General features: G+C 46.1%; 3 protein-coding genes across 6 annotated transcripts in view; 1 reads left to right on the top strand and 2 right to left on the bottom strand.

Moving 5' to 3' along the window:
* Positions 1-6,294, bottom strand: part of LOC131102781 (zinc finger protein 281-like) — a 66,919-nt gene extending 60,625 nt beyond the window's left edge. For both annotated transcript variants that reach the window (XM_058048313.1, XM_058048314.1), the window contains exons 1-3: positions 6,023-6,294; positions 5,809-5,869; positions 5,444-5,522 (exon numbers count right to left, since the gene is read on the bottom strand). The gene's annotated coding sequence lies outside the window, so the exon portion shown is untranslated. The remainder of the gene's footprint in view (positions 1-5,443; positions 5,523-5,808; positions 5,870-6,022) is intronic.
* Positions 5,810-9,785, top strand: tmem98 (transmembrane protein 98). Of its 3 annotated transcripts, none has more exons than XM_058048322.1 (8): positions 5,810-5,936; positions 6,486-6,750; positions 7,557-7,794; positions 8,169-8,300; positions 8,382-8,415; positions 8,480-8,595; positions 8,659-8,718; positions 9,006-9,785. In XM_058048322.1, the coding sequence occupies exons 3-8, from the start codon at positions 7,664-7,666 to the stop codon at positions 9,205-9,207; spliced, it is 675 nt and encodes a 224-aa protein (XP_057904305.1). In that variant the 5' UTR covers positions 5,810-5,936; positions 6,486-6,750; positions 7,557-7,663; the 3' UTR covers positions 9,208-9,785. The 3 variants fall into 3 exon arrangements, with proteins under 3 accessions (XP_057904305.1, XP_057904306.1, XP_057904307.1); XM_058048323.1 differs by having other exon boundaries at positions 5,817-5,932; XM_058048324.1 differs by having other exon boundaries at positions 5,842-5,936; positions 6,588-6,750.
* svilc (supervillin c) lies at positions 9,231-23,455 on the bottom strand. The gene is made up of 34 exons (XM_058048312.1): positions 23,188-23,455; positions 22,085-22,148; positions 20,715-21,044; positions 20,299-20,433; positions 20,005-20,184; positions 19,887-19,921; positions 19,503-19,564; positions 17,957-18,102; positions 16,969-17,203; positions 16,378-16,889; positions 16,040-16,106; positions 15,722-15,763; positions 15,560-15,622; positions 15,281-15,355; positions 14,823-14,877; positions 14,654-14,737; positions 14,438-14,543; positions 14,200-14,360; positions 14,020-14,127; positions 13,812-13,948; positions 13,321-13,468; positions 13,103-13,248; positions 12,858-13,033; positions 12,643-12,787; positions 12,284-12,584; positions 12,090-12,211; positions 11,919-12,021; positions 11,622-11,841; positions 11,418-11,554; positions 11,088-11,243; positions 10,876-11,016; positions 10,700-10,812; positions 10,318-10,473; positions 9,231-9,918 (listed from the first exon to the last, which is right to left on the bottom strand). Exons 3-34 carry the CDS (start codon positions 20,924-20,926, stop codon positions 9,814-9,816), a joined length of 4,584 nt encoding a protein of 1,527 aa, XP_057904295.1. The 5' UTR covers positions 20,927-21,044; positions 22,085-22,148; positions 23,188-23,455; the 3' UTR covers positions 9,231-9,813.
* Positions 23,456-23,475: the final 20 nt, after the last annotated feature.

The raw sequence follows: 23,475 nt of genomic DNA, 5'->3' as shown, positions 1-23,475 counted from the left end.
TGCGAGATGCTAATTGACAGCATTGGTTTTTTTTTTTATAACTTTATTCCCAACCTGGTCACGACAACAGCAATGCTCAGTTTCACTAAAGCGATATTCCAGGTAACCAAATAGTGTGTACATAACCAGGAAATGTAACATTGCCGAAGTTCCGTCATTAATGGGTTTCATACTGGAATTTTGTAATTTTTAAATCTTTTTTTTCCTGACGTATTTCTCTAGTTTCATTCAAATAAAATAGTTGGCCGTTATCGGGGAGCAGATTGTAAGAAATGTGAGAGAAAAACCCCGCGTGTGCGCACGAATAAGAACACGAGAATAAATGGTGACACAAATTGCTTTAAATTGGCTTCACGTTCCCAAATGTCGATCTTGGAATGCGCTACATTTTTCCATCCAGAAAACAGGCAAATAGCAATAGAATCAGTCCTGTGGCGTGTTGGCACTCGGCGGGATCGAACCTGTGACTTGGTCTATGATTGATGTGCTTTTTGGGAGTTTTAATTCCACTCCATTTAATTTGGGCTCCTCCCACGCTGCGTCATTAGGCCCAGCACGCACAGGAACACAGCAGCTTCAAAGCGTCAGGCTTCATCTGTGAGAACTAATTTGGATCCTACTCCCGTCACCAGGCGGGCAGAAAGAACGAACGCAAACAACAACAACAACAACAAAAATAAAAACATCTTTGGTGGAAGCCAAATCCACAGACCAGACCGAAGACCAAAGGTCTGGTGGAGGCGATGCGGCTGCTGGTCACCAGATACACATAATTGTGTTCCTGTCAAAATCTCCTTTGGGCTGATGGATGATCCAGGACGCGTAGAGATAATTGAAGCACCGCATGCGGCTTCCAAATGACGTGCATGTATTTCACGCATGTTGAGATGACGGATGAGGACCAAAGTGGAACGTCAGCAGCAATCAATAAGAACCGGAGAGCGATGCTATACAGCATACGTATGCATGGGGTTTTCCTGCAGTACGAGTGGCCCACTCATGACTGCCTTCCTGGTTCCGGTCGGTCTCAACAGACAAATGTACCCTGCCGAAGTTGCGGCTGCCCCTGCAGCTCCCTCGCGCCACAAACTAATGAATTTTTAAAGACGGCATCAATCAAACCGCAGGCCAGATCAATAGACCACAGAGCGGGATCAGTGCACGCTTTGGTCACGTAGGCTTGGCCTTTCTGCACTCAAGTGGGCTTCACAGCTGGCGGCGTGTGAGATCGGTTGTTTGGGGAGAGGGGGGGGGGGGGTCGCGAAGCGAGCGATACAATCAAGGCGGGGCGTGATTACGGAGATTAGAGGGTGGCTGATGGCTCACTGTCAACAATACACAGCGCATTCGACTGGGATGATGGCGGCGGTGATGGTAATGATGGGACAACGAGCGGTCCTGGTGGGAAGGGGAAACCCTGATGGAGGCGGGATCGGCCATGCGACATCGACAGTGTACGGCGGCGATGAAGTCAACAAAGAGGAAGGCCACGTAGTAAACGAAAGACCGCAATGATTGCTGTTGCCATGGCTGCTGCCTAAACAGCCTTGTAACTTGCTGCTACAAAAAGCTAATGCTAATCGCATGACATAGCGTACAAAAAAATAAACAAACCTACATCCAAAACCGAACTACATCCAAGTTAAGGGTATCTGGGGAATTGTGTGCTGTGCTATGATTACAACTTTCTTTGGCCCTGTGGTGGGTTATTTTGACTGCGTAGTCAATTTAAAAAAAAAAACAGAGACTAGTGGTGTAACTGTTAGCTAGCAAAGACCTACAGAGTCAACTGGTGACGTCAGAGTAGCGACGGCGCTTGGGGACAATGACTTCCGGGTTTTGTAATAACACGACAAATCTTATTAAAAGCGACAAATCTTCCTTGTTTGGACATTTGACTTTGAGGAATGACACAAGGGCGTTTGGTTAGGTGCAATGATGAGCCGTATTGTATATGAGTGCAATAATTTACATTAAAAATTTAATTCAAGTCCTGGAATCCGGCAAAGTTTAGCCATCCTACATTTTTTAAAAGCACAGATTGCGCTAATACAGTAATACGCGGTGCACTTCTGTACAATGACTAAAAAATGTGGATAACAAAAGAGTCAGATTTTGGTAGTCGTCAGGCAAAATCTGATTGAAGATTGCCGAGAATAGCCGTGGATAAAAGAGTTGTACCAGCCCCGACCTCTCATGTTGCATTGGCACTCGTGTTAGCGCCAGCCTGGTGAGTCGTTTGCAGTGCCGGTACACACCGACTAAAAATAAGCCGACAGTATTTATTGGAAAACTTGCTGCATGTAGGGAAGGCCTTAAAGGAGGTACAAGAAAAGAGCAGCCAATGCTTAGTTTATCTGAAGAGTACCTGGCTAAGGGATCCAGCCTTACCAAAGTTGCTGAGAAAATGACCTGAACCTCCATAAAGTCTGTTTAAGTCTCGATTCGTTGTGAGCTGCGTGAGAAAGCGGCGGATCCACCGATAGCGGCTAAAACGATTAAAAAGTCTCCTCGCTCTCTTCGGCACCAACTTGCTGAGAGATTAGGAGCCGTGCGATGTGCAGATAAGAAAAGCGAGAGGTGAGTAATCCCCTTTTTTTTGCTTCAATAAAATTAAATTACAACTGTTGGGAGGAAGAGAGTGCAGGCAATAGCATTAGCGCTGATGATGGCCGTGTTGGGAATAGGCTTGGCTATCGTTGTACGGTATTATCTGATACTGGTGCAAAATCGGTCGTTTGGAAACTGCGCCTGAAACAGATACGTCACAAAAGGAAAACATACAAATTTCATCTGAATATTTATTTATTTTTACTGAACTTCCTGTTCCTGTTGCACGTAGACACCCCCATTGTATTTGGATCATGGTATAGCTTTCCACATTATTCCAATATATGCTACTAGATGCTTGAATAGCTTGCTAAGTCACCAAACCGTGGAGGTCATCGTGACATTCTAATATTACATCACACAAAAAAATCTATTTGGGGTGACTCATTTGGGCGCTGCACCATGTTTATGTCATACTACTGAATTGGAAAAATCTTGGAGTAAAATAATACGCATAGCTTCAGTCGTGTATTGGGTCCCAAGATTGAGTTGTTGAAATGCAACCCGCCAACACCGACCAAAATGGCTGACTTCGTGTTTATTTGGGAATATTGGTTCTTAAGACTGTTGTGCATTGTGTTATGATTGACGCTTCCACCGAATAAGCGACACTAGTGGCAACGGCTAATCTTTTAAAGGGGTGCAAGCGAGTGAAGTTTGGTTCATGCACGGTAAGGCGCTCAAAAATGGGAGGGAAGTCACAACAACAGCGTTTTCGAACGAGCTTTTGCACCGCTATATCTGGTGCTCAGGCCCTAATGGTACGTCATTTGTCAATATGAAATAAAATCAACAGATACAGGGAACGTGCAAAATAATTTACAGTATTGATTTCCTATCAGACCGGGGTTCAATTCCACCCTCGGGTCATCTCTGTGTGGAGTTTGCATGCACTCCGGCTTCCTCCCACATTCCAAAAACATGCTAGGTTAATTGCCGACTCCAAATTGTCCATAGGTATAACTGTGAGTGTGAATGGTTGTTTGTCTATATGTGCCGTGTGATTGGCTGGCCACCTGTCCGGGGTATAGCCAGCCTCTCGCCCGAAGACAGCTGGGATAGGCTCCAGCACCCACCGTAACCCTCGTAAGGATAAGCGGTAGAAAATGAATGAAAGAATGATTTCCTATCCAATGGAAATGAGTCAACAGGGCTATTAAGAGCTCCTGGGTGCTGACGGCACAAGCTGTACACTGACTATTCTAAAGTATATTATCCCTTAGCTGCTTTCACACAGCTGAGTACTTATTTTTAACTTGTATGACTATCACCAGATAACATGAGCTCCATATTCTACCGCATCAGGCGTCCGACATTACGAGACATTGTGTATGCATAGAGGAACTGTGCAAACATGCATTAATATGACCACACTTGTAATGGAACGATAGATGCAAACATGTTAGAGCATTTGTCGAGCAAAGACCGCGGTATGAGTGCACAACGACATCCTGTTATCTCCAACCGGAGCAACAAAAGAGGAAAGATGCTTTGAGTCTTTCCCTGCCAAGAAGCATCACTAAAGAAGCTACTGGAGAAATACTTGGCTGAGAGCCTGCTGGAGTCTTTGCTTCTCAAGGACACGCTTTTTTCTCTCCCCCCCCCATCAGCGGTAATCCGAGTGCACCCCACCCAGCACCATTGTATAATCCCGGTTTGCAGCAAAAACATGGATCCGTCCTTGCTTGGAAGCTGCAGAGCTCACACATCAAAGACTCTCTACGCAGACAATTGGTGGTCAGGGGTGTTTCATCAACTGCAGAGAGTATAAGGCAGGCTTAGTGGTAAAGCTTATTCAAATAAAGTTTGGGACATATGTGAGAAAAGGGAAGTGATATAAATATGCTGATACGGCATTTTCAATTACATGAATCTTTTCTTTTATTTGAATTTTAAATAAAGTCTTCAAAGTCAACCAACCTTTGCGAGCCCACAGGCCGGCTCGTGTGTCGAAGCCCTGATGGACCAGGGTGCAGATCTGGCAGATCCTTATTAATCTAATATAGTAATCTAGTGTTATTGTCACTTACTGACGTCTAAAACAAAAGAAAAACGCTGCGAGCCTTTGCGAAGCAATTTTCCAGAGACAAGATAATAGCGAGGCTTGATGCGTGTGGGCGACAAGCGCAGCGGGTTTGTACGGAAATGGCAACAAAGTCCTTGATGGAAAGTTCTGAGTAGTTCCTTTTCATACAAAAAGACAAAACCACCACCAAGTTCTCCCAGCACACAAATGGGAGCGCTTGGGCCCAACTTGGGGCATACCGTTTTTTCTTTTCGATGCATTTTAGCCGTCCTGTCCTGAAAAACGGGATTCCGGAAGCCTGCTCTACTGACCACATTGGGTCAGGTGTCAAAGGTCAGCTTTGCTCTGTGGGGAGTAAATGGTAAAATATGCATGTCCAGTATTTGCCGCTTCCTGGCTGTCATGTCAGAAAATAGTTAATTTACATCTTGACGGCTTCTCTCATCTGGAGATGAAGCCACTGGTCGCCCGCTCCCTGATAAGGCCAGTCTGCTCGTTAACCCCCCCCCCTCTTGATGATGATGATGAATTATCAAAAGAGAGATACGAGATGACCAATAATAGCAAACTATGGGAATGTTCTACGCAAGCTGACATATTACGGCGGTGAAGCGTGAGAGCGCAGCGCTAACACCTGTGTTGGCGGCACGCTAACCCAGACTGTGCCGCCTCCACGCTGAGAGCGAGTGGAATTATCTCAGCTGGCAGCGTGGCTAAACTAATAGTGGGTGCGGGTCGTTAATTAGGTGACTAGCCTATAACCAGAATACATTACAGTTAAGAGAGAAGAAAAAGGGAGTGAAGAACCTTCATAGTGATGCTTTCTGTCACATGAACCTTCATAGTGATGCTGTCTGTCACATCTGATGCCATCTTGGTCCACCTCCTGCAAAAAAGAACAATACATTAACCTTATGTGATGATACTGGGGGTAAACAACTGCACTGCATTGTATTGTATTGAGACTGTGATGAAACCCATTTAACTTAACGTTCATAACGTCTAAACGTCACGTGACCACTCTGCTCGTGGCCTGTCGAAGTCATGTAAGAAAAACTAAACTCGTCTGTAAAAGGAACTGATTAGAACAATAACAGCTAACTAAAAGTGCACATAAGTCGGCGCAGAGGCATAACGTAAAGACGACAGCAGCATTTAGCGTTTGACCTCACCTGCTGGTGGAGTGACGACAGCGCCGCCATGTTGAGAGGCAGGCCCTCCAAGTACTTCGTCCTATAACGTATTAAAAAACACACATTTTGTGTCACATGTTGATGCGAAAGATGATACTCAATTGTAGGTAAGATGTACATTTTCATAATAGCTGCTGTGCGACAGTAACATTGCCACTTACAATACTCCGACAAGCAGAAACGCCACACGTACCTGAGTATGAGAAAGAAAGTAGCACGTGCGAGTAAACAGAACGGCCCAAAAAACGGAAGTAAATACAAAATAAGAGCATACAACCCGGAACTAAGGCATCAACAAGGAACACACTGTCGCTCGAGCTGGATCACACAGTATACAGAATAAATGTTGATAGCAAATATGACATTACATTATGACGTGATGTTAGCTTAGCTTGGTTAGTTTAGCTTTCGCCAGGTTACTTTCAGGTGGAGTGTGACGTCATCGCGTCACATCGCAGGCCAACAAGTGCTAGACTGTGGAACCAAAACAAAGGGCAATTACGGTCAACAATATTACTACAACAGTTTTGAAGTATGTAATCAAAATGTAATCTCAATATTACGTCTATATATGAGTCACTATGAAAAGGTTTATCCTTTACAGAAACGCTATGAGTTCAAAACTTAAATGACATCCTGTGTATTGGTTTTGTAAGGGATCTGGTCCCATCATGAAGGTGGTTAAATGGTGTTGGCGCGCCCTCTGGCGTTCAAAGTCTGCACACGTCTGATGGCTGAGGTTTCAAGTTCCCTTGTAGCTTTATCATTGGCTGAACCTTGAGGCGCCTTCAAGTTCCACTTTGTTTGGAGATGTCGGCGCCGTCTCCACCCCCATCCCGCTGCTGGAGAGGGAGGAGGACATTTTTTTTGTTTCTTTTTTTGCGAGGAAAAGGAATCTGCTAAATGCAACAAAATATTAAGGTGAGTCATATTTCTGTTTGTAATTACCGATTGTATTGAAACGTGCTGCTTTCACGTCATGTTTATTTGAGTGTTTTGTTTGTTTCATTCAATTGTGACCTTTTTGCCAATATGCTGCAGTTTGTAAGAAATTCTCATTTGCATTGGAAATGCAGTATCGTTTGTTTTGATTATAATAACAGCTGGGTGAGGTTGCAGAAAGCTGGTCAAAGTGGAATGTATGACCTTTTACAGAGTCCTCTACTTTGCATCACACATTTGCTTTCATTTGAGCCAAAAAAAAACCAATGTATCTGTTTAAAAGCTGTATGAGGAAGACAATGATATATTTACTGTATCATAGAGAGAGCAGTAGTTTTATTCAGCTGCAAAATATTGCAATTTTAGAAAAAAATCCATGTATAGATGCCTTTAGATTCTGCAGGTGTATAATATATAATATGTCTGCTGTGTTTATTTAAATGTAATTCAAATTTTACAGTCTACCGAGTTTAAGTCATCTCATTTTTTTTTTAGCATTTTGGTACAGTCCTGAATAGGGAGAGCAGGAGAAAGCCCCGTACGACACTGGCCACTTAACCCAAAAATAATCAGATTAAAGAATTACAGCATTCCTCAACAGAGTGTTGGCGCCGCAAAGAAAACACAATGTTCTTGCATTTTCGTTTCCAAACATGAAAAAACTAGTGTTGTGACATGATGGTGACAAGGTGAATGGGTCAAAGATGAGGGATGCTGGTGTACTGTAGTAGTACTGAAGTAGTACTGATGTAGTATTGAACTCTGCCAATGAATCCCTTCCACAGATGAGCATCCATACTTAATCACCCTCGGACTGTCTAGCAGCTCGGCCTTTGTTACTGTATTTCCACTTGGACTCCGGCCCGCCGCGGGGAGGCCTCGTCCGATCGCCATGGAGACGGTGGTGATCGTGGCCATCGGGGTGCTGGCCACCATTTTCCTGGCGTCCTTCGTGGCCCTGGTGGTAGTGTGTCGACACCGCTACTGCCGCCCGCATCACCTGCTGCACCACTTCGACTCCAAGTTAGTGACGGCGACCAAATACGCCGTGATATTAGCAATATAAGATCATTTTGGTAGCATTAATTGGATAGTTAATAGTTTTTCCACTACAATGATTTGGAGTACATGATAAAGTGGACTGCACTATTTGACCGCATGGCTGTTTATGAACAAGTATTTGCACAACACTGCAACAACAGAACCAATGTTGTAATAGCAGTGAAGTGCTAAACTGGTACACCACCAACAACGTTTTAAAGTGCATTCAGAGGTAGATAAAGCTGCTCCATGATAGTTCCAAATGCAGCTACTGCCATCTTCTGTGTTGGTAATTGTAGGGGAGACGCTGTGGTTAACTTAATAGAGGCCATAATCTGGTCTTGGTGTCCTGTTAGGCCCACGGTGGACCTGATTGGAGCCATGGAGACCCAAAGCGAGCCATCAGAGCTGGAGCTGGATGACGTGGTCATAACCAACCCGCACATCGAGGCCATCCTGGAGAACGAGGACTGGATAGAGGACGCCTCGTACGTGCATTCAGCCCATGCTCGTCTTGTCTTTTTCAATATCACGAAATATCTTTGATGTTTTATTTGTGTCCACCCCAGCGGTTTGGTCTCTCACTGCATCTCCATTTTGAAGGTATCTCAGCTTGTTAGTTTGTCTTGTGTGATGAATCCATGCTAAGAAAATGATTTTGTCATAGATCTGCCACACTTTGACCGAGAAGCTTGTCGCCATGACGATGGGCTCAGGGGCAAAGGTCAAAGCCCCGGCCAGCCTGAGTGATATCATCACGGTGGCTAAACGTATCAGCCCCAGGTAAAGCCATCAATGCTCTTGTTGCTACCCTGCTGGTTAAGTGACGTCCTTGCGTTTGAACAGGGTGGACGACGTGGTGCGTTCCATGTACCCGCCTCTGGACCCCATTCTCCTCGACGCCAGGTGGGTAAAAAATAAAACAAAAAACAATACAGGACTGTTTGCATTGAAAATGATTCCTGCTTTAAAGCAACTAAGGCAAATTGGATTGCACTACCTAGCTGCAACCAGCAGTGGCGCTGTTGCTGTCAATGTCAGCTAATGTGGTGATGCTCACAATAAACCCCAAGCCACATCTTGCTGATGCTAGTCAAGTTAGCATGTGTCCTCCAGTTCAGTTTTAATGTGCAGCCCCCTGCCGACATCCTCTAAGGATTGATCCTAAAGTCTGATTTATATTCCCGACCCAGGGCCACAGCTCTGCTCCTGTCAGTCAGCCACCTGGTTTTGGTCACCCGCAACGCCTGCCACATGTCCGGCAGCCTAGACTGGATTGACCAATCGCTGAACGCAGCCGAAGACCACATGGTGGTCTTGCGGGAAGCGGCGTTGGCTTCCGAGCCAGATCGAAGCTTCGCTGGAAGTGAAGTCCAAAGAGAGCAGGCCATCTAGACGCAACACAGGACGCATGGATCCATTCTTCATCTTCTCTTATGTACACTTTGCACCCACTTTATGTAACAATAGCTGGAAATGTCCCCTTCAAGTGGGCCATCTCCCAGTGGTGGTGGGCTTTAATCCAATCACATGAAGGCTTAGCGAGCTAATCCAGCCCCAGAAAATGTTCTGCTGCTGAGCGGACTATCAGAACCTGGCCAACAATTTGTGAGCCAGTGTGACTTCAGAAACGTCACTTTCATTCTTCATCTTGTTCTTCACTGGTGACATTAAAAGGTGAAAAAAAATTGGAGGCGGAGCACAGTTTTCATGTTGTCCTGCGATGAAGCAAACCAACATGTCCGCCAATGTAATTGTTTGTCACAAGTGTGTCTGAATACATTTAACCTTTTTTTTTCCGTGTGTATATATTGTTTATTCCATCTATTCTCAGCACCCATGCACCACATACATTATTAATTGTCACTGAATTATTTCCGTAGTCGGTCTACCTGTGATTTGTACAGATTCAGTGATAGGAAACGTGTCTGTACGTGTTTAAAAAGTCCATAAATTACATAAATAAAGTTGAAATATACCATATTTTGTGTTTTCCACATACTATTTGTCTGTTATTTGGCAAAGCAGTCCTTTGTTTCGCTTCAGGTCAGCTTGCTGCCGGCTTGACAGGGAGGCAAAGTCCTCTTGCTTCATCTCCAAAATGGTCTGAAACGATCACATTTTAAATATTAAATAGGAAACAAAGACATTTTTTTAAAAAGGGAAGAATCTACTAATTTGCATCCACTGGTCATTTGATTAGATATACCTGCCTACGTAAGGAATCTTATCATTTAATAGCTTTTGGGGGCAAAAAGTGTTTCCTGCAGGACTGCAATCTATCTGTGGTGTTGGGTTGCGCATCTAAATAGCATAATTCTTGTGTAATATTATTTTTTTAAACCTTATTTAACAACACAACATGAAGTTATTGATTTATGGGTGTTAGTTTCAGATATACCACTCATGTTTTCTGGTTTCCATAGACATTCTGTTGTGTGAGTATATTAGAAATGTAATAGTGTTTTAAAATGGAGCTGGTCAGAAAGGTTCCCGCGGGCCTACCTTGAAGTCCAGATCCGACAGGTAGACCTCCAGGTGCCGTGGGTCCACTCCATCAGGTAAGGGGCTTTGCAGCAGCCGCTCCAGGGGATACTGGGTGCGCGTGAGCTGGGCCAGGGCGTCCCGCACCGGGGTCAGCTTGGATCGGGCCATGCTGCCCTGAGATGATTTTTGGATGAATGTACAATAATAGTTTCTTGGGGTGCGTGGCCTTTACAGCGGATATTGATTGGACAAGTTTCTGCATTTAGATGAAGAATTATCCGGCACAAAATGAAATGCTGAAAAGAGATCATGCTAACTCTGTCTCTATACACACACATTACTGCATAACTTGTGTGTGTGCGCTACATAATAAAGCGTACATTAAAGCTCCAGTTCACACCTGCGCCAGGCCTTCCTGGGTCCTCTCCCAGCGGGGGAACACATTAGTGAAGGTCAAAGGTTCGGAGCCCTCCGGGATGAAGTAGGCCTGTGGAGGGCGTCTGGGATTGGCCTCTGTGACAGGGAAAGGCACTTTCAGCTCATCCTGAACCACCTTCCTTTATCACACAGCTGTACCTTTGCAGTACCGCAGTGCCGTCTCCATGGCGCACTTCCTCTCGCTGCGCCAGCTGTCTTCCCGCCTCTGTTCCTGCTCCTGGACAGGATGGTTTCTTTGCCACAGATAGACCTCGAAGTGGTTGTCGAGCAGGAACAGAGCTGCGGAGGGTTTACATTTGAGTGGTTTATTTGCATGGCGGTGCTGGTTAAAGTGCAGACTCTGCTCTCACCAGGCGGTGGCGCCATATACAAGGTCTCCTGGACAAAGGGCAAGGCCATGACCACACCGGGCACACGCAAGGGACTGTGCAGCTCCTCCGCACAGAAGCTTCCAGAGGAGGCGCTCAGGCGGAAGAGGCGGGGAGTGAAGTTATATTTGCCTGGATCTGATTGGCAGCCAGAAAGGAAATATTATGCGAGTGAATGACCTGGTGATGAAGAGTCCTGATGTATATGTAGTACTCTGTTATTGCAGTGATAATACTGTACAGTATAGTGATGTATCAATATGATAATAAGAGTTATGTGATGTAACGATGCAGTGCTGTGGTGACGGGTACCTTGCAGCATGCAGTCGTAGGCCTTCCTGTCCATGTGTCCCAGCCCCGCCCAGAAGTCTTCAGGCTCCGAGCCTTCCTCTACCGTGTGTATTTTCACTGAGCTGCTTTGACAACCGAGACCCAGTTCCGGTGGACACCTGATGCACATCACATCCAACTTATCATCCACATGAAAGCGGAGTGTAACGAGCAAGAGGCACTCACACTTGAGCAAGGCGGTCCACCGCCGTCTTGGCGACCTCCCGGGAGCTAGCGAGCGCTTTACAGCCAGTCCACAGGTACAGCACCCCCTGCTGGCCGTTGACAAGGATCAGCGAGCCCCTGGAGCGCAGGGCTGCACAGCAGGGCTCCACCTCTAGCAGCGAACCCTCGTCGGGGAGCTCCCCTCGAACGCTGAACAACCGCCAGGAGCCTACATGGTCTGCTACAAATTAAACACAAAGCATCGCTTTAAATAACACTTCACAGGGAACGAGTGGACTTGGTATGAATTTGCAGCACCAGTTGGAGCAGAGCTGGTCTCCCTGTGGCCTTTGTGGATCACCAGACCTCCCTGGAAAAGCTGCAGGAAACATGGAGGCTCTTTTCCTTGATGGACCACAACCTTGAACATAACATAAGAGTCAGTATACAAACGCAGTACAGTAATAATAACCACTGTAAACGACTTACCTGTGATTCTTCATTGTTGTTCATCCCGATGGAAAGAAAGGCAGCAGTGTCCCGTCCGCTCACAGCGGAATGACGACCTCGCCACAGGAAGAAGGCTGTGCTTTCTTTTTGTTCACTCTCGTCTGCATTGGATGTTAAAAAGCATCAATTTAAGATGTTTTGAAGTAAATATGCATCACAAGGATGTGACGGACCAGTGGTGCTGATGCTGTACGACCAACGGATCACGTAGGAGTCTCCCTCGTGGAGCTGTCCCGTGCTTTCCACGGGGACCTCGCAGTCATCAAACTCGTTGACGTGCCACGTGTCCACGCACACTGTCCTCAGCTGCGCCCGCTCCCCTCCCTCCAGCGTGACAGCGCCGTAGCCCCTCTGGACGTCGACGCCAGCCAGCACGGTGTGGGACTCTCCGTCCTCGCTCGCCGCTTCACCCGACACCAAAGCCTTGGCGTCGCAGGGCTTTAGGGGGTCACATGATGGCGGCACTGAGAGAGACTACAAAACAGAGGACATTTTCTGTTGGGAATCAAGTAAATAAGTTCCCACAAAGTACCTGAGTCTCTTTAGCCGATGGAGCAGCTTCTTCCTGGGCTTCGCTTCTTCCTGTCCAGTCCACAAACTTCTCTTTGAACAGAGCCGTCTCATCGTGTTCCAAGATGACACCAAACAGAGCCCAGCCAGGACGCCCTTCCCCCCTCCTGAAAAATAAAGAAAGCTTTAAAAAAAAAAAAGGAAAAAGAAACCATCATGCGGAGGAGGCGTTCTTACAACTGTGCGTTGGCGCTGCACCGTGTGGGATCCAACGGGTTGACTCGACAGTTGCTGTAGTCGTAGGCGCCGACCCACACCTGCCGACTCAGCTGGAGCGCCACGTTCCGGCTGCCGGCAGGGACGTCCTTCCCCAGCCAGAGGTACACCTCGCTGCCAAAGTCAAACACCAGCGCCTGGACACGCCACACACATTTCAATATGGCCTCAGCTGGACAAAAGTATCGGGACACTCAGCCTCAGACCTGACTGGACTCCAGCACGGACACGCTCGGCATGGAGGCCCAGGCCTGTTCATGAGGTACCAGTCGGTTCTCCACCAGCCTGTAAACACAGTTGGACTCCACAGCGGCGCGTTCGTACAGCTCATCTTCTTCTAGTGAAGACGCTCCTGTCGGGAACGACGGGCACCAAAGTAACGCAACGTAACAGAATAACTCTTTTCTCTTGAAATAAGTATGACCTCTAGAAGGTGTCCTTCCACCAAGAACGTTCCAGAAGTCAGTGGCCTGGATGCTGTCGCAGTTAAGGCCCTCCTCCAAGTGGACGACCTGGGCAGCCTGACAGCCGAGGTCTTTGTGGCTCTGAATGAAAGACGCCAACTCCGCGGCCTGAGGGACAAGCACGGAATACTGTAGTAGGGTACGGACTTCGGACTACATTTGAAATTAATTACTTATGTTTCTCTAAATGTTCTGAACACCTGTTTCCATGCCAGTGATGCATTGAGCAGTATAACATGAATGTAGCTCAACTTCCCTTAGTGGGCGTCATGTTTTTCTTTACAAACGAGTTAAAACTGAATCAACAGCGCCACTTCTGGTTGCAGCCAAGTAGTGCAATTCCAAATAACCCCAATTACCATCACCATCCATATGAATGGAAGACTGCTAACATGGCCATAAACAAGAAGGAAGAACCAGAACAATAACAATAACTCGTGGTGGCAGGTACCTTTGCTCTCTCCTTCCCGTTGGCTGACTTTCCGCTCCACAGGATGCAATTCTCTGTGGTGACCAGGAGGAAACAGTCTCCGCTGTTCAAGGATTTCGCCGAAGGCTCGGCCAGGCGGACCTGGACTTGCTGCCTTCCTGTCGGCACAGATGCCCGTCAGCAGGAAGACCATAATGTGAAGAAAAATTAAGCGCCTACGTTTGCTGACCTTTTATGAAAAGCAGCATCGGACTACTGAAGGGCGGATGACACTCCTGTAGATCTGGAGAGTATGATGAGGAGGTGTTCAAGTGTGCGCTGGAAGAGTTATTAGACCCTAAAGACAAACACCAGGTTAGATTCTTCCAGACAAGGAAAACAAAGCGAAGCCACAGACGTTCCCTCTCACTTTTCTCTGACTGCGTCGTTTCCTCAGTGGTCGTGTTGAGCCCCATGAAGTCCTGCCTGATGTCCTCGCGCGCTGCCAAAGCCCGAAGAGGGTTGCGGGATCCCTGCGTTCGGCGGGATGGACGCACGGCCCGACGGTGCTCTGCAACAGTTGAGGTCAGCCTGCACACACACACACACACACACAAAGTTGACACTTTGGAAATTCCTGGAAGGCATCCACAAAAAATCCATCCCACATTGGGGTGTTGGTCTGGCAGAGCAAGTCCAAGTCCTGCCCCCCATCTGAGGAAGGTTGTCGGGTGGAGAAACCATTCTCAGAAGGCATCTCTTCCTGGTTATCTGCTGAAGGTAGAGCACTGTGAGACGGTACTGCATGGCAAGTACAACTATGCATATTAAAGTACGCGTTTTGGAAGGTTTAATGTTGCGGACATGGTCTTTACCGGCCTCACCTTCAACCGTGTGAGCTGGATCGTCACTCGATTGAGTCTTGTAGCAACTGGTGAGACTTCTGGTTAATTCTGGAGATGAAACGGCTACCAGGAAGTACATACAATGATTCATTGATAAAAATAAAAAGGTAATACATCTAAATGTGAATGTTAAGAATGTAAAACACACCTCTCGTTGCTTCTGCATCCAACAATCGACACATCTTCTCCCCATCTTCTTCAGCCTGCAGAGATAATTTTTTTTTAAAAGTTACTATATTTATATGTCAAATTTTTTTTCCCGTATTATGACTTTATTCCCATTATATTCAAACTTTTTCCCCAACCTCATTTTCCAAAAAATACTTCATTTTGCTTTGTTTTTTTTCATATTATGACTTCAAAATCTATATTTTTTTATTTTAACTCTATGCTACTAAAATGACTTTTCATCATTTCAACATTTTTTTCCATGTCTGGCATTTTCCTCATAATTACGACTTTATTGACATCTTTTTTTTTCATAATACTCATAAAATCTCATTAATTTCAACTTCATGCAACTGAAATACAGAAATTCCAACTTCTTTCTCTTAATGAAAAAAATTAATTAATTCATGTAAATGTGTTGCTGATTTTTCCTCTGACCTTTTCCCTCCACTGAGGTGGACTCTGGTTCTTGGTTGGAGATGCCACCTCCTGTGCCTCAAAGGACTGGTTGGTCTGAGGACAATTTTTATTAACATGACATCTGAGGTTACATCCAACTGAAGTCTAGACCGTGCGCTTTAGCACCCCCTGTTGGCCTGACACATGCAATTCTCACAATTCTGCAGCAAGTCTTTACAGAAGTGAATAATAGAGATACAAATGGAAGAAGCCTTTGGTGGCTGAGGTAGCAAAGGGAGTTAAATATGCAACATTTACCTGGTTGAAGCACACAATATACTGAGGTGTACTGCTGGAATAGACCGAGGCAAAGACAGGTCCCTGGGGAAGTAAAAAAAAAAACATATGTATTGTCAATGAGTATTTAAATGCTGGGAAAATAAACATTATTTAACACTTTATTTGTCTCTAGAAACTCACCCAACATTGAGGCTTCGCTCCTTCTGGGTGACAGTTTTCTTCCTAAAATATAAAAAAAAAAAATCAAAATGCAACCAGAGACAAGACAAGGTCCAGCTGAGGTCATGAAGGGGGTCAACATTTAAACCACCAGAATGGTGTATTTACATTCCCGTCATCTCAAACAACGAGTCGCCTGCAACGACCCCCCCCCCCCCCTCCCATGCCGAAATGGGAGTGCTACTGCTTGGAGATGGACCAGATCTGGTTTCCGCGGAATGGCAAATACTCTAATTAAAGCAGCAGCAGTTGAAAAAAATATGACACCGTGCTTCTTACCTTGCTACCGTTGATCATCTGGCACGTTGGAGTGCTGCCATTCACTGGAGCGTCTTCATCATTGTTCCTTTTGAAAGACATCACAGCACATTAGAATGGGAATTGTATGGGATGTTGCCAGACGGTAAGAAAGTTTCATTACGCTACCTTGCAAAAGAATGAACACCTCACACGTTTCAACAATCAATGAATCCCAAAACCGCAGTGCCGGCAGCACTCATGCACTTGTATGGTCATCTATCTACACTAATACCTGAGTGTTTACTGTGGATGGTAACGTTATATCTGTGGGAACTTGTGTCCACTTGTGATGTTGTACCTGAGAGAGATAGAAATACCTTCCAGTGTGTTCTACAGATGTAGTGGTCTCTGGCCTCTTCTGATCTGGTCTCTCCTCCTGCTGATCAACATGTACCGACAGCGCTCGTGTTGGCATGCAAGAGATTGTCTCCCGCCTGTTCCGAGCCCTCTGCCTCCAGGGAGCGGCCGTCAAGGAGCCTCCCGAAGCCTCACGTCCCCCTCTCGGCGGCGTCGGTCCATCCGTACTCGCCTCAACTGCACCGTCTCTGTGCGGGACAGCTTCATAGTGTTCCTGTGGCACGTCCAGGTTAGCACAAGGCATCCTGCTGCGCTCCGAGCGGCTCCTCTTGAGGATTCCTCTCAAACCGGGCTCAGATTCGCATCGCTGCATCCCCTGCTGGGAGGTGCAGGGCTCTATAGGGCTGATGTCGGGTTTGGACTGGGTTAGACGCAGCTCGCTGGGCTTCAGGTTGACAGACGAGGCCTGCTGTCTGCCAGACAGATGAGAGGACAAACACAAGGCGGGAAGCTGCACGGGGCCTTTCTGGAGCTGAATACAAACACATTAAACATCATTATTCGCATCCACGAATATAATATTTTTGTGGTATGGTTTCATCTGGGCTCACCAGGCTGACTTCCTCCACCGTGATGGGCTGGGTGCGGTAGCGGGCCCCCTTCTGTCTGCGTCTCTCCGGGGGCCCGTCAGCATGCGTGGCTGCCGGCGCCTCCGGTAGGGAGAGTTTATTAAAGAGCGCCAGCTTCTCACTCACGCTAAGCTTGCAGCCCTCGTCGTCGCCCTCTGCTGGTTCGGACTGTGGAGGGTCGGCCTCCTCGGGTGCGGCCGGGGGCAGGGGGGGCGTACTGCAGTCAAAAATACACACTGTAATTTCTAATTGAAGGGTCATTGATTATAGTCTGATAGTCAATGATCTCAATGAAGGGGTGGTTGCTTGAAGTTATTAGTCATTTCTAATTTGTGTTTGTTGACGTTTCAAAGATTTTTTTTATGTGGATAATAGAATATTGGCTTTAATTTGTCTCCTTTTTCTATGTTTCTGTAATGTACAACATTCTGTCCCCATATCTTGCTTCATGCATATGTCATGGGAATGATTTGCTACGCTTATTTATCATTGTCATGTTTATGTTTGGTAAGTAGCAGGATTGGACACAAATTTGGTGATGGTTTTTGATGCCAATCCATTTTTGCTGATACCCCTCCAAAAAACACTATTCAACAGTGTTTTTTTTAGATTAATTAAAAATAAATTAGAATCACTACAGTTTGGTGATTTCATAGGGTCTGTTATTGGTCAAAAACATGCATATTGTATGTATTTTTTGTTTAAATAAAGCATTTTCAGTGGCTAAATGAAGTAAAATAAGGCATTCAAAGATGTTGATGATATACCGCAATCATATTTGTTTCCCACAGAGTCTATAAAAATCACATGCACATGCGTCAGGGTCAATTATGCAAATTACACTATGATGTCATCCAACCCCCCCCAGTCTCGTGAAAAATACTAGCAATGACTGGCATTTAGAAGACACGGGTATGTATTTTTATAAAAGAATTAGAGCATACTGTGCATAGTAGGTCAAAGAGCTCACCTGATGGCCACCATTTCCTCGCAGGTGATTGGCTGAGTGAGGAAGCGGTGGTCATTGCCGCGGCGTGCCCTGCGTTCGTGGCAGATGCTTCCCGAGCGAGGCTTGAGGAAGGCCGAGGCCTCGGGTGCGGCCGTCTTTTCCATTTCCTGCAGGTAGAAATATCAATAAAAAAGATATTTCATTGTTATTTGGCAGCATCCACTACATAATAGGTATACAGTGTGTAGCTATATTAATATACACAGTCCTCAGGGTGCCACTCAGCTTGCTGTTTGACATAGACGATAAGTATATATTGAATATTGATTACAGGATTAATATTGACATAGTGACAGTCGTGTTTTCTTAACCAAGGAAGGGTCAGGCTCAGTCAGCAGCCGCTGCCTCCTAAAAAATCATGAGCACAAAAACGTCAGCGAGCACTCTTGTTCTATTTGTAAAGGCCGTAGGGAGCGAAGGGAGCGCAGGGGAAGCAGCTGGCTGCGAGGCGGCGCGTCATGGTCGCCAAACCTAACGGGTCACGGTGTAACCCGAGTGGCACCGTCTTCGGTTTCTCTGGCTCTACTAATTATAACCTGGCCGCTACGGTCGTCAATGGCAACGCAACGTGTGGCACATTTTCGCCTCATCGCTAAAGCGGAGGTACTGGATGGAACTTTAGCATCAGGCCTCCGCAGCTGTTGGACCAAATCACATCACGTCTCCATCAACATCGTCACGCACGTCTGGACTTTGCATTGAACACCTGCCGCAACAACTGCTAGCAGATTTCTACACTCACATCACAACATAATGTTAGCTTTACAGCTTAAGAACATGTAACAAGGCTGACATGTTTCAATCACCCCCCCAGTGGCTCTTGGTGTAATTACACCTGGAAAACTAATCAAACTGGCGCCATTATGGCTGTTTTTTCACAATAAAAGTGTATGTTTTTGTCAATACAGCATAATGCTACTGTGACAATACTATACTTTTAGCGTATTTCCATCCATCTTCTGTGCCGCTTATACTCACTAGGGCCGCAGGGGTATGCTGAAGCCTATCCCAGCTAACTTTGTTGATGTCTAAACGTGTCCAACACTACTTTGAGCGCGTAATAAAAAGCAATAAGCAATATAATGTAAGCAATATTTTCCCTAAAATAGTTGTTGTGGGACTTAGTTGGGAAATGTAATGTATTTTAAGACAATAGAAAGTGGGCGTAACATCATGATTGACAGCTAGTCTTTCCTACAATCACATCTGTCCATTAACTTTTAAAACAATGACAGAGAAGTGACTCATTTGGCCGTCACATGGTAGGAATGAGTGAAGTTTCATCATCCAGCCCCAATAAACGGTCCGTGTGTGGGATTCATTTACTGACGAGCGCTGCAGTTGTGTTTAGGAGTTCATTGAGGCTTTAGAATGAAATGTCATTGAAAGCAGCATCCTCTATTAATATGGCTCTGACGGTACAAGAATGAGAGCGGTTGCCACAGCGGGGGGGAAGGTTATGAATAGCAATGGGTGTCCTGTTTCAGCTTTGGAGACAAAGACTTACTTTAAATAAAGACATCTTGGCCGCCACGCTCATTTGGGCTCTTTCATCTGTTTTCGCGTCGGCTGCGGGACAAAAAGAGGAAGAGTCACAGAGTCGTAGGATGCCTCGGTGAGGATTTCTTTGTGGTCACGGCATTCAAAGCAGTGGTTGTGGTTGCTTGTAGTTTTGTCATCTTTTATGGGCGTACATGGCTCTGACTTGTAAATCTGTCATCACCGAGAACATGGGCCTAAAAATATGACCCAGTCTATTTCATAATGTATAATGAATGGAGCTGTCGATTTTGAAAGAAATGTGTGTATATATGTCTTACATGTCATGTTTCAGTACTACAGTATGTGAATTCATCACCATAGCTAGCATGATGTAGTTTGTTTTTCATACCTTCGCTCTTCTTCTCTTCCTCAGCATCTACCATCCTGAAAGAGAAGTGAAATGACATCACCAGAAAAAATATGGCGGCGGCTAAATGACATCGGGTCATGCAAAGACCGCCACTTACCCGCCGGTATGCTCCATCTCATTGGCCGTGATTGGCTGAGTCCTGAAGCGCTCACTGTTTTTACGTGCGCTGCTCGACCCGCCAGGGAGGTAACGCCGTGTGCGGCGGCGGCCCCCGTCTGAGGCCGGCTTCACCGCCAGGTCCAGAGAGGATGTGGCTCTGCCGTCATCTGCCGCACAGCTAACACAAACATAAACAAGGAGAACAGATTAGCCTCTTTAGCAATTTGCAGTTCGGTTTAGTGTGCTAGAAATTGTCTAAGACGTGCGAATGCGTCATGAAGGTGAAGCATACACATTGTCCGTCTCCCCTCCACTCCCAGCCTGCTGCAGAAGAGCCGTCCTCAGCTGGCCAACTGACACCCGAGTGTGGAGCTGCTGCACTGGGGGCGCCTCCACGCTTGTGTTGGCACAGTCCTGGGAACCCTGGCTGAGGGGGTGCCAGGGCGGAAGACGTTATTGCAACAATGAGCATATCAACTACCTACAATGTGTATACAGTATATGTAAATGTGTGTGTGTGTGTCCCGCCACAAATACATTTGGGCCGCCACAAATAGATGTAGCGCTACCTGTAAGGTACACATGGTAGTTATTTAGAAGTCATATTTTGTTAGTACAATGTCCTCACTACTAATAATTATTGGCTTGATTGGGGACCAAAAACTGCTAGTTTGAAGTGAATACTGATCAAGTCTTTCCATGACTCACCTTGACAAGCAGGTGGATTCCGATCCATTCTGGACCCTGTGCATCTTTCCGTTGACTCCCGGGCGGTGCGAGGGGGTGTCGTGCACCTCTCTGTTCACCTGCTGGGGGGTTAAGTCCTCCATGTTGCCGAAGCGCTCGGCAAGTTCCCGCCTCCTCTCCGCTTTGTAGCGGGCGATCCGCTCCGACCTGGGTTCCAGGACCGGGTCCTCCATGGCGTCCCTTTTCGAGGATTCAGTTCAGCTGGTTGGACCGGAAAAAGTGTCTCCCATGGGACTCAAATACGTCCTGTTTGGCTCACGTGTCCATCAAAAGGCGGTGATGGAGTGTGTCCTAAAAGAGGAATAAAAGTGGACTTCATCTAACCCTCTTCACCTCTCTCGCTCTCTGTGTAATGTAAGCTGAGCCTCAGCAGGCTGGAATCTCCCATTGCACTGAAACACAACACCAAAAGTTCCTATCTGGGTCCACGCAGACCTGCCTCATGAGTCTGCACCCTCACCGGTCTTTTCCACAACGCGCAAGTAACTTAATCCGTCTGCTAAACACTTCCTACCACCTTTATATCGGTGCCCCCATAACCAGCCAGTCGAGGCAGATGGCCGCCACAGGCAAAGACTGTACGCTCTCCGCGTCAGAGAAAAAGGAAGGCTTTGCTACACATCTTAAAATACATCCCGTCAGCTGTAAACAACAGAGCTTTGTTTTCCTTCAGTGAATAAGTTAACCCAGCATGATGTTAAAACATGACTGTTACAGTATGCTAATGCTATAGCATCACATAGCTATGCTGGTGATGCCAACGTCCTCATCCGTTGTAGTCGGCAATATATTTGGATGGTTTACCTCGTTGTTTCGTTACAAATGTAAGCCGTAATTTATGACACTCTTCAAAACATGGCCACTGTTGTCTGCCTGGAAGTCAATTCATAACACAGTGAGTGACTGAGACTTTAATCCACATTATAAATAACAGCCATCCAACACTTGTATGTGCGTGTGTGTGTGTGCGCGCGTGGGGGGGGGGCTCATGTATTAACACGTGTGTGTATTTCCCCTGAACTGTAGCCGTCAGCATTCCTGATATTTTAGCCTGACGCAGGAAGCACAATGGAGCTGGAACAAAAGAGGCGTGAGCCGTGGACTTAGCACCCTGACTAGCTAAAGCTCCTGTTTGCAGCAAAGTTCACCAAATACCAAACAAAAAACACGTTTTGCTTGCACGTTACACTTTCTACAAGCGCTTCAACTACAGGAAGAGTCTTAAAACAGAACAAAACGAGGCCAAAATATGACACAAATAAAGTGCATAACTGCTGTAGTTGGACACCAATGGAAGACAACTGGTCACCATGGCGACAACCAGAACTCACCTTCTTGTCTGGAGCCAGAAAAGCATCCCTGATCTCCCTGATGCACCACACCGTGTGACGCTGTCTGCAGACAAGCCAAAGCACAGGCCAGTGGCAAAAGGTCATGTGACAAGCGGAGGGATTGTTGATTAGAGCTGGAGGTGGGAGGGGGCCCATATCGAGGCTCAACATGGATCACCAGGGGGATCGATTCTAACTTGGGGATGAGCACACAGGAGCCACAATGGTGTGGGAAAGCAATGACAGAGTAACTCCTTGTGATCCGCACAACGTCACAATGTGATGGCCATGTTCTGACCCTGGAATGGATTATCAGGGCCTATCAGGGCCAGGCTTTAACATACTGGAGGAAGTGGAAGTGCGTATTTTATAAGTTGGATTTGACAAATATTATAAGATTATCATCACATTCATCAGAACACACAAAAAAATATCAAGGAACCTATGCTGTAAAAGAAAACTCGAGAAAAATAAGTATTAATACATACATATATTTATTTTTAAAACTACATTTAAAAACCGCCATGGAGTCGGCCATTTTGGTTTGCCAATGAGGCCGACTCTAGATACATAAAGGAACTCCTCATTCATCTGAGATTCATCAAAACCACACCAAAATTGATTCATGGCGTTCCACAGTAAGCTGTGGCGGCGATTGGCCTTAAAACACTTAGTTAGCAAAGATATTAGCACCTGTTACCACTGTTCATCATCCACAGGTAGACGGCCATTTTGGTGCCGATCCAAACAAGATTCCTTGATTTCACACTGCAACACTTAGTTTCCATTGAATTCACAAACAGGGATCCTGTCAAAAAGTGTTTGAACTGTTGAGGACCAAAATAAGTCACAACATGTAACACAAAAAGGGTATAAATCTACCTAAACACTTTTCGTTTTCTTTTTACAAAAAACAGGTGACTTCATGGCCAATTCAGGGACCTACCTCGCGAGCGTAAAAAAGAACCACCACATTGACAAGTCAACAAGCAAGTGACGCAATTTCTCCTGATAACATTAATTAACAAAACTACAATTTAACGTTCAGAATTTGATTTTTTTTACGGAGCAACAAAGTGAAAAAAACTTCAATGCAAACTTACGATGTCCAGCGAGCGGAGGTAGAAGGGGGCGTATGCTAGCACCCGGCCAAGCTAGCGAGCACTTGACGTTCAAGAGCCGCTCCAAAAGTAGTCAGCCCTCTAGGGAGGAGGGGGCCAGGACTTGGGGGCGTAGCACACAAGGATAGAGAGTAAAAATAGACACCACGGCTCTCAAAGTGTAGACTATGTCCGGGAAACAACCACCTAAAGTGCAACAAGTCGAATGAAAGGGGGGTCTATCGCTGTCACGCTGTGCCGAGGTGTTGCATTTAAAGACAGTCGGGAAAA

This window comes from Doryrhamphus excisus, chromosome 15 (genome assembly GCF_030265055.1).
Source record: "Doryrhamphus excisus isolate RoL2022-K1 chromosome 15, RoL_Dexc_1.0, whole genome shotgun sequence".
Taxonomy (NCBI): domain Eukaryota; kingdom Metazoa; phylum Chordata; class Actinopteri; order Syngnathiformes; family Syngnathidae; genus Doryrhamphus; species Doryrhamphus excisus.
This window is presented reverse-complemented; position numbering and strand designations above follow the sequence as displayed.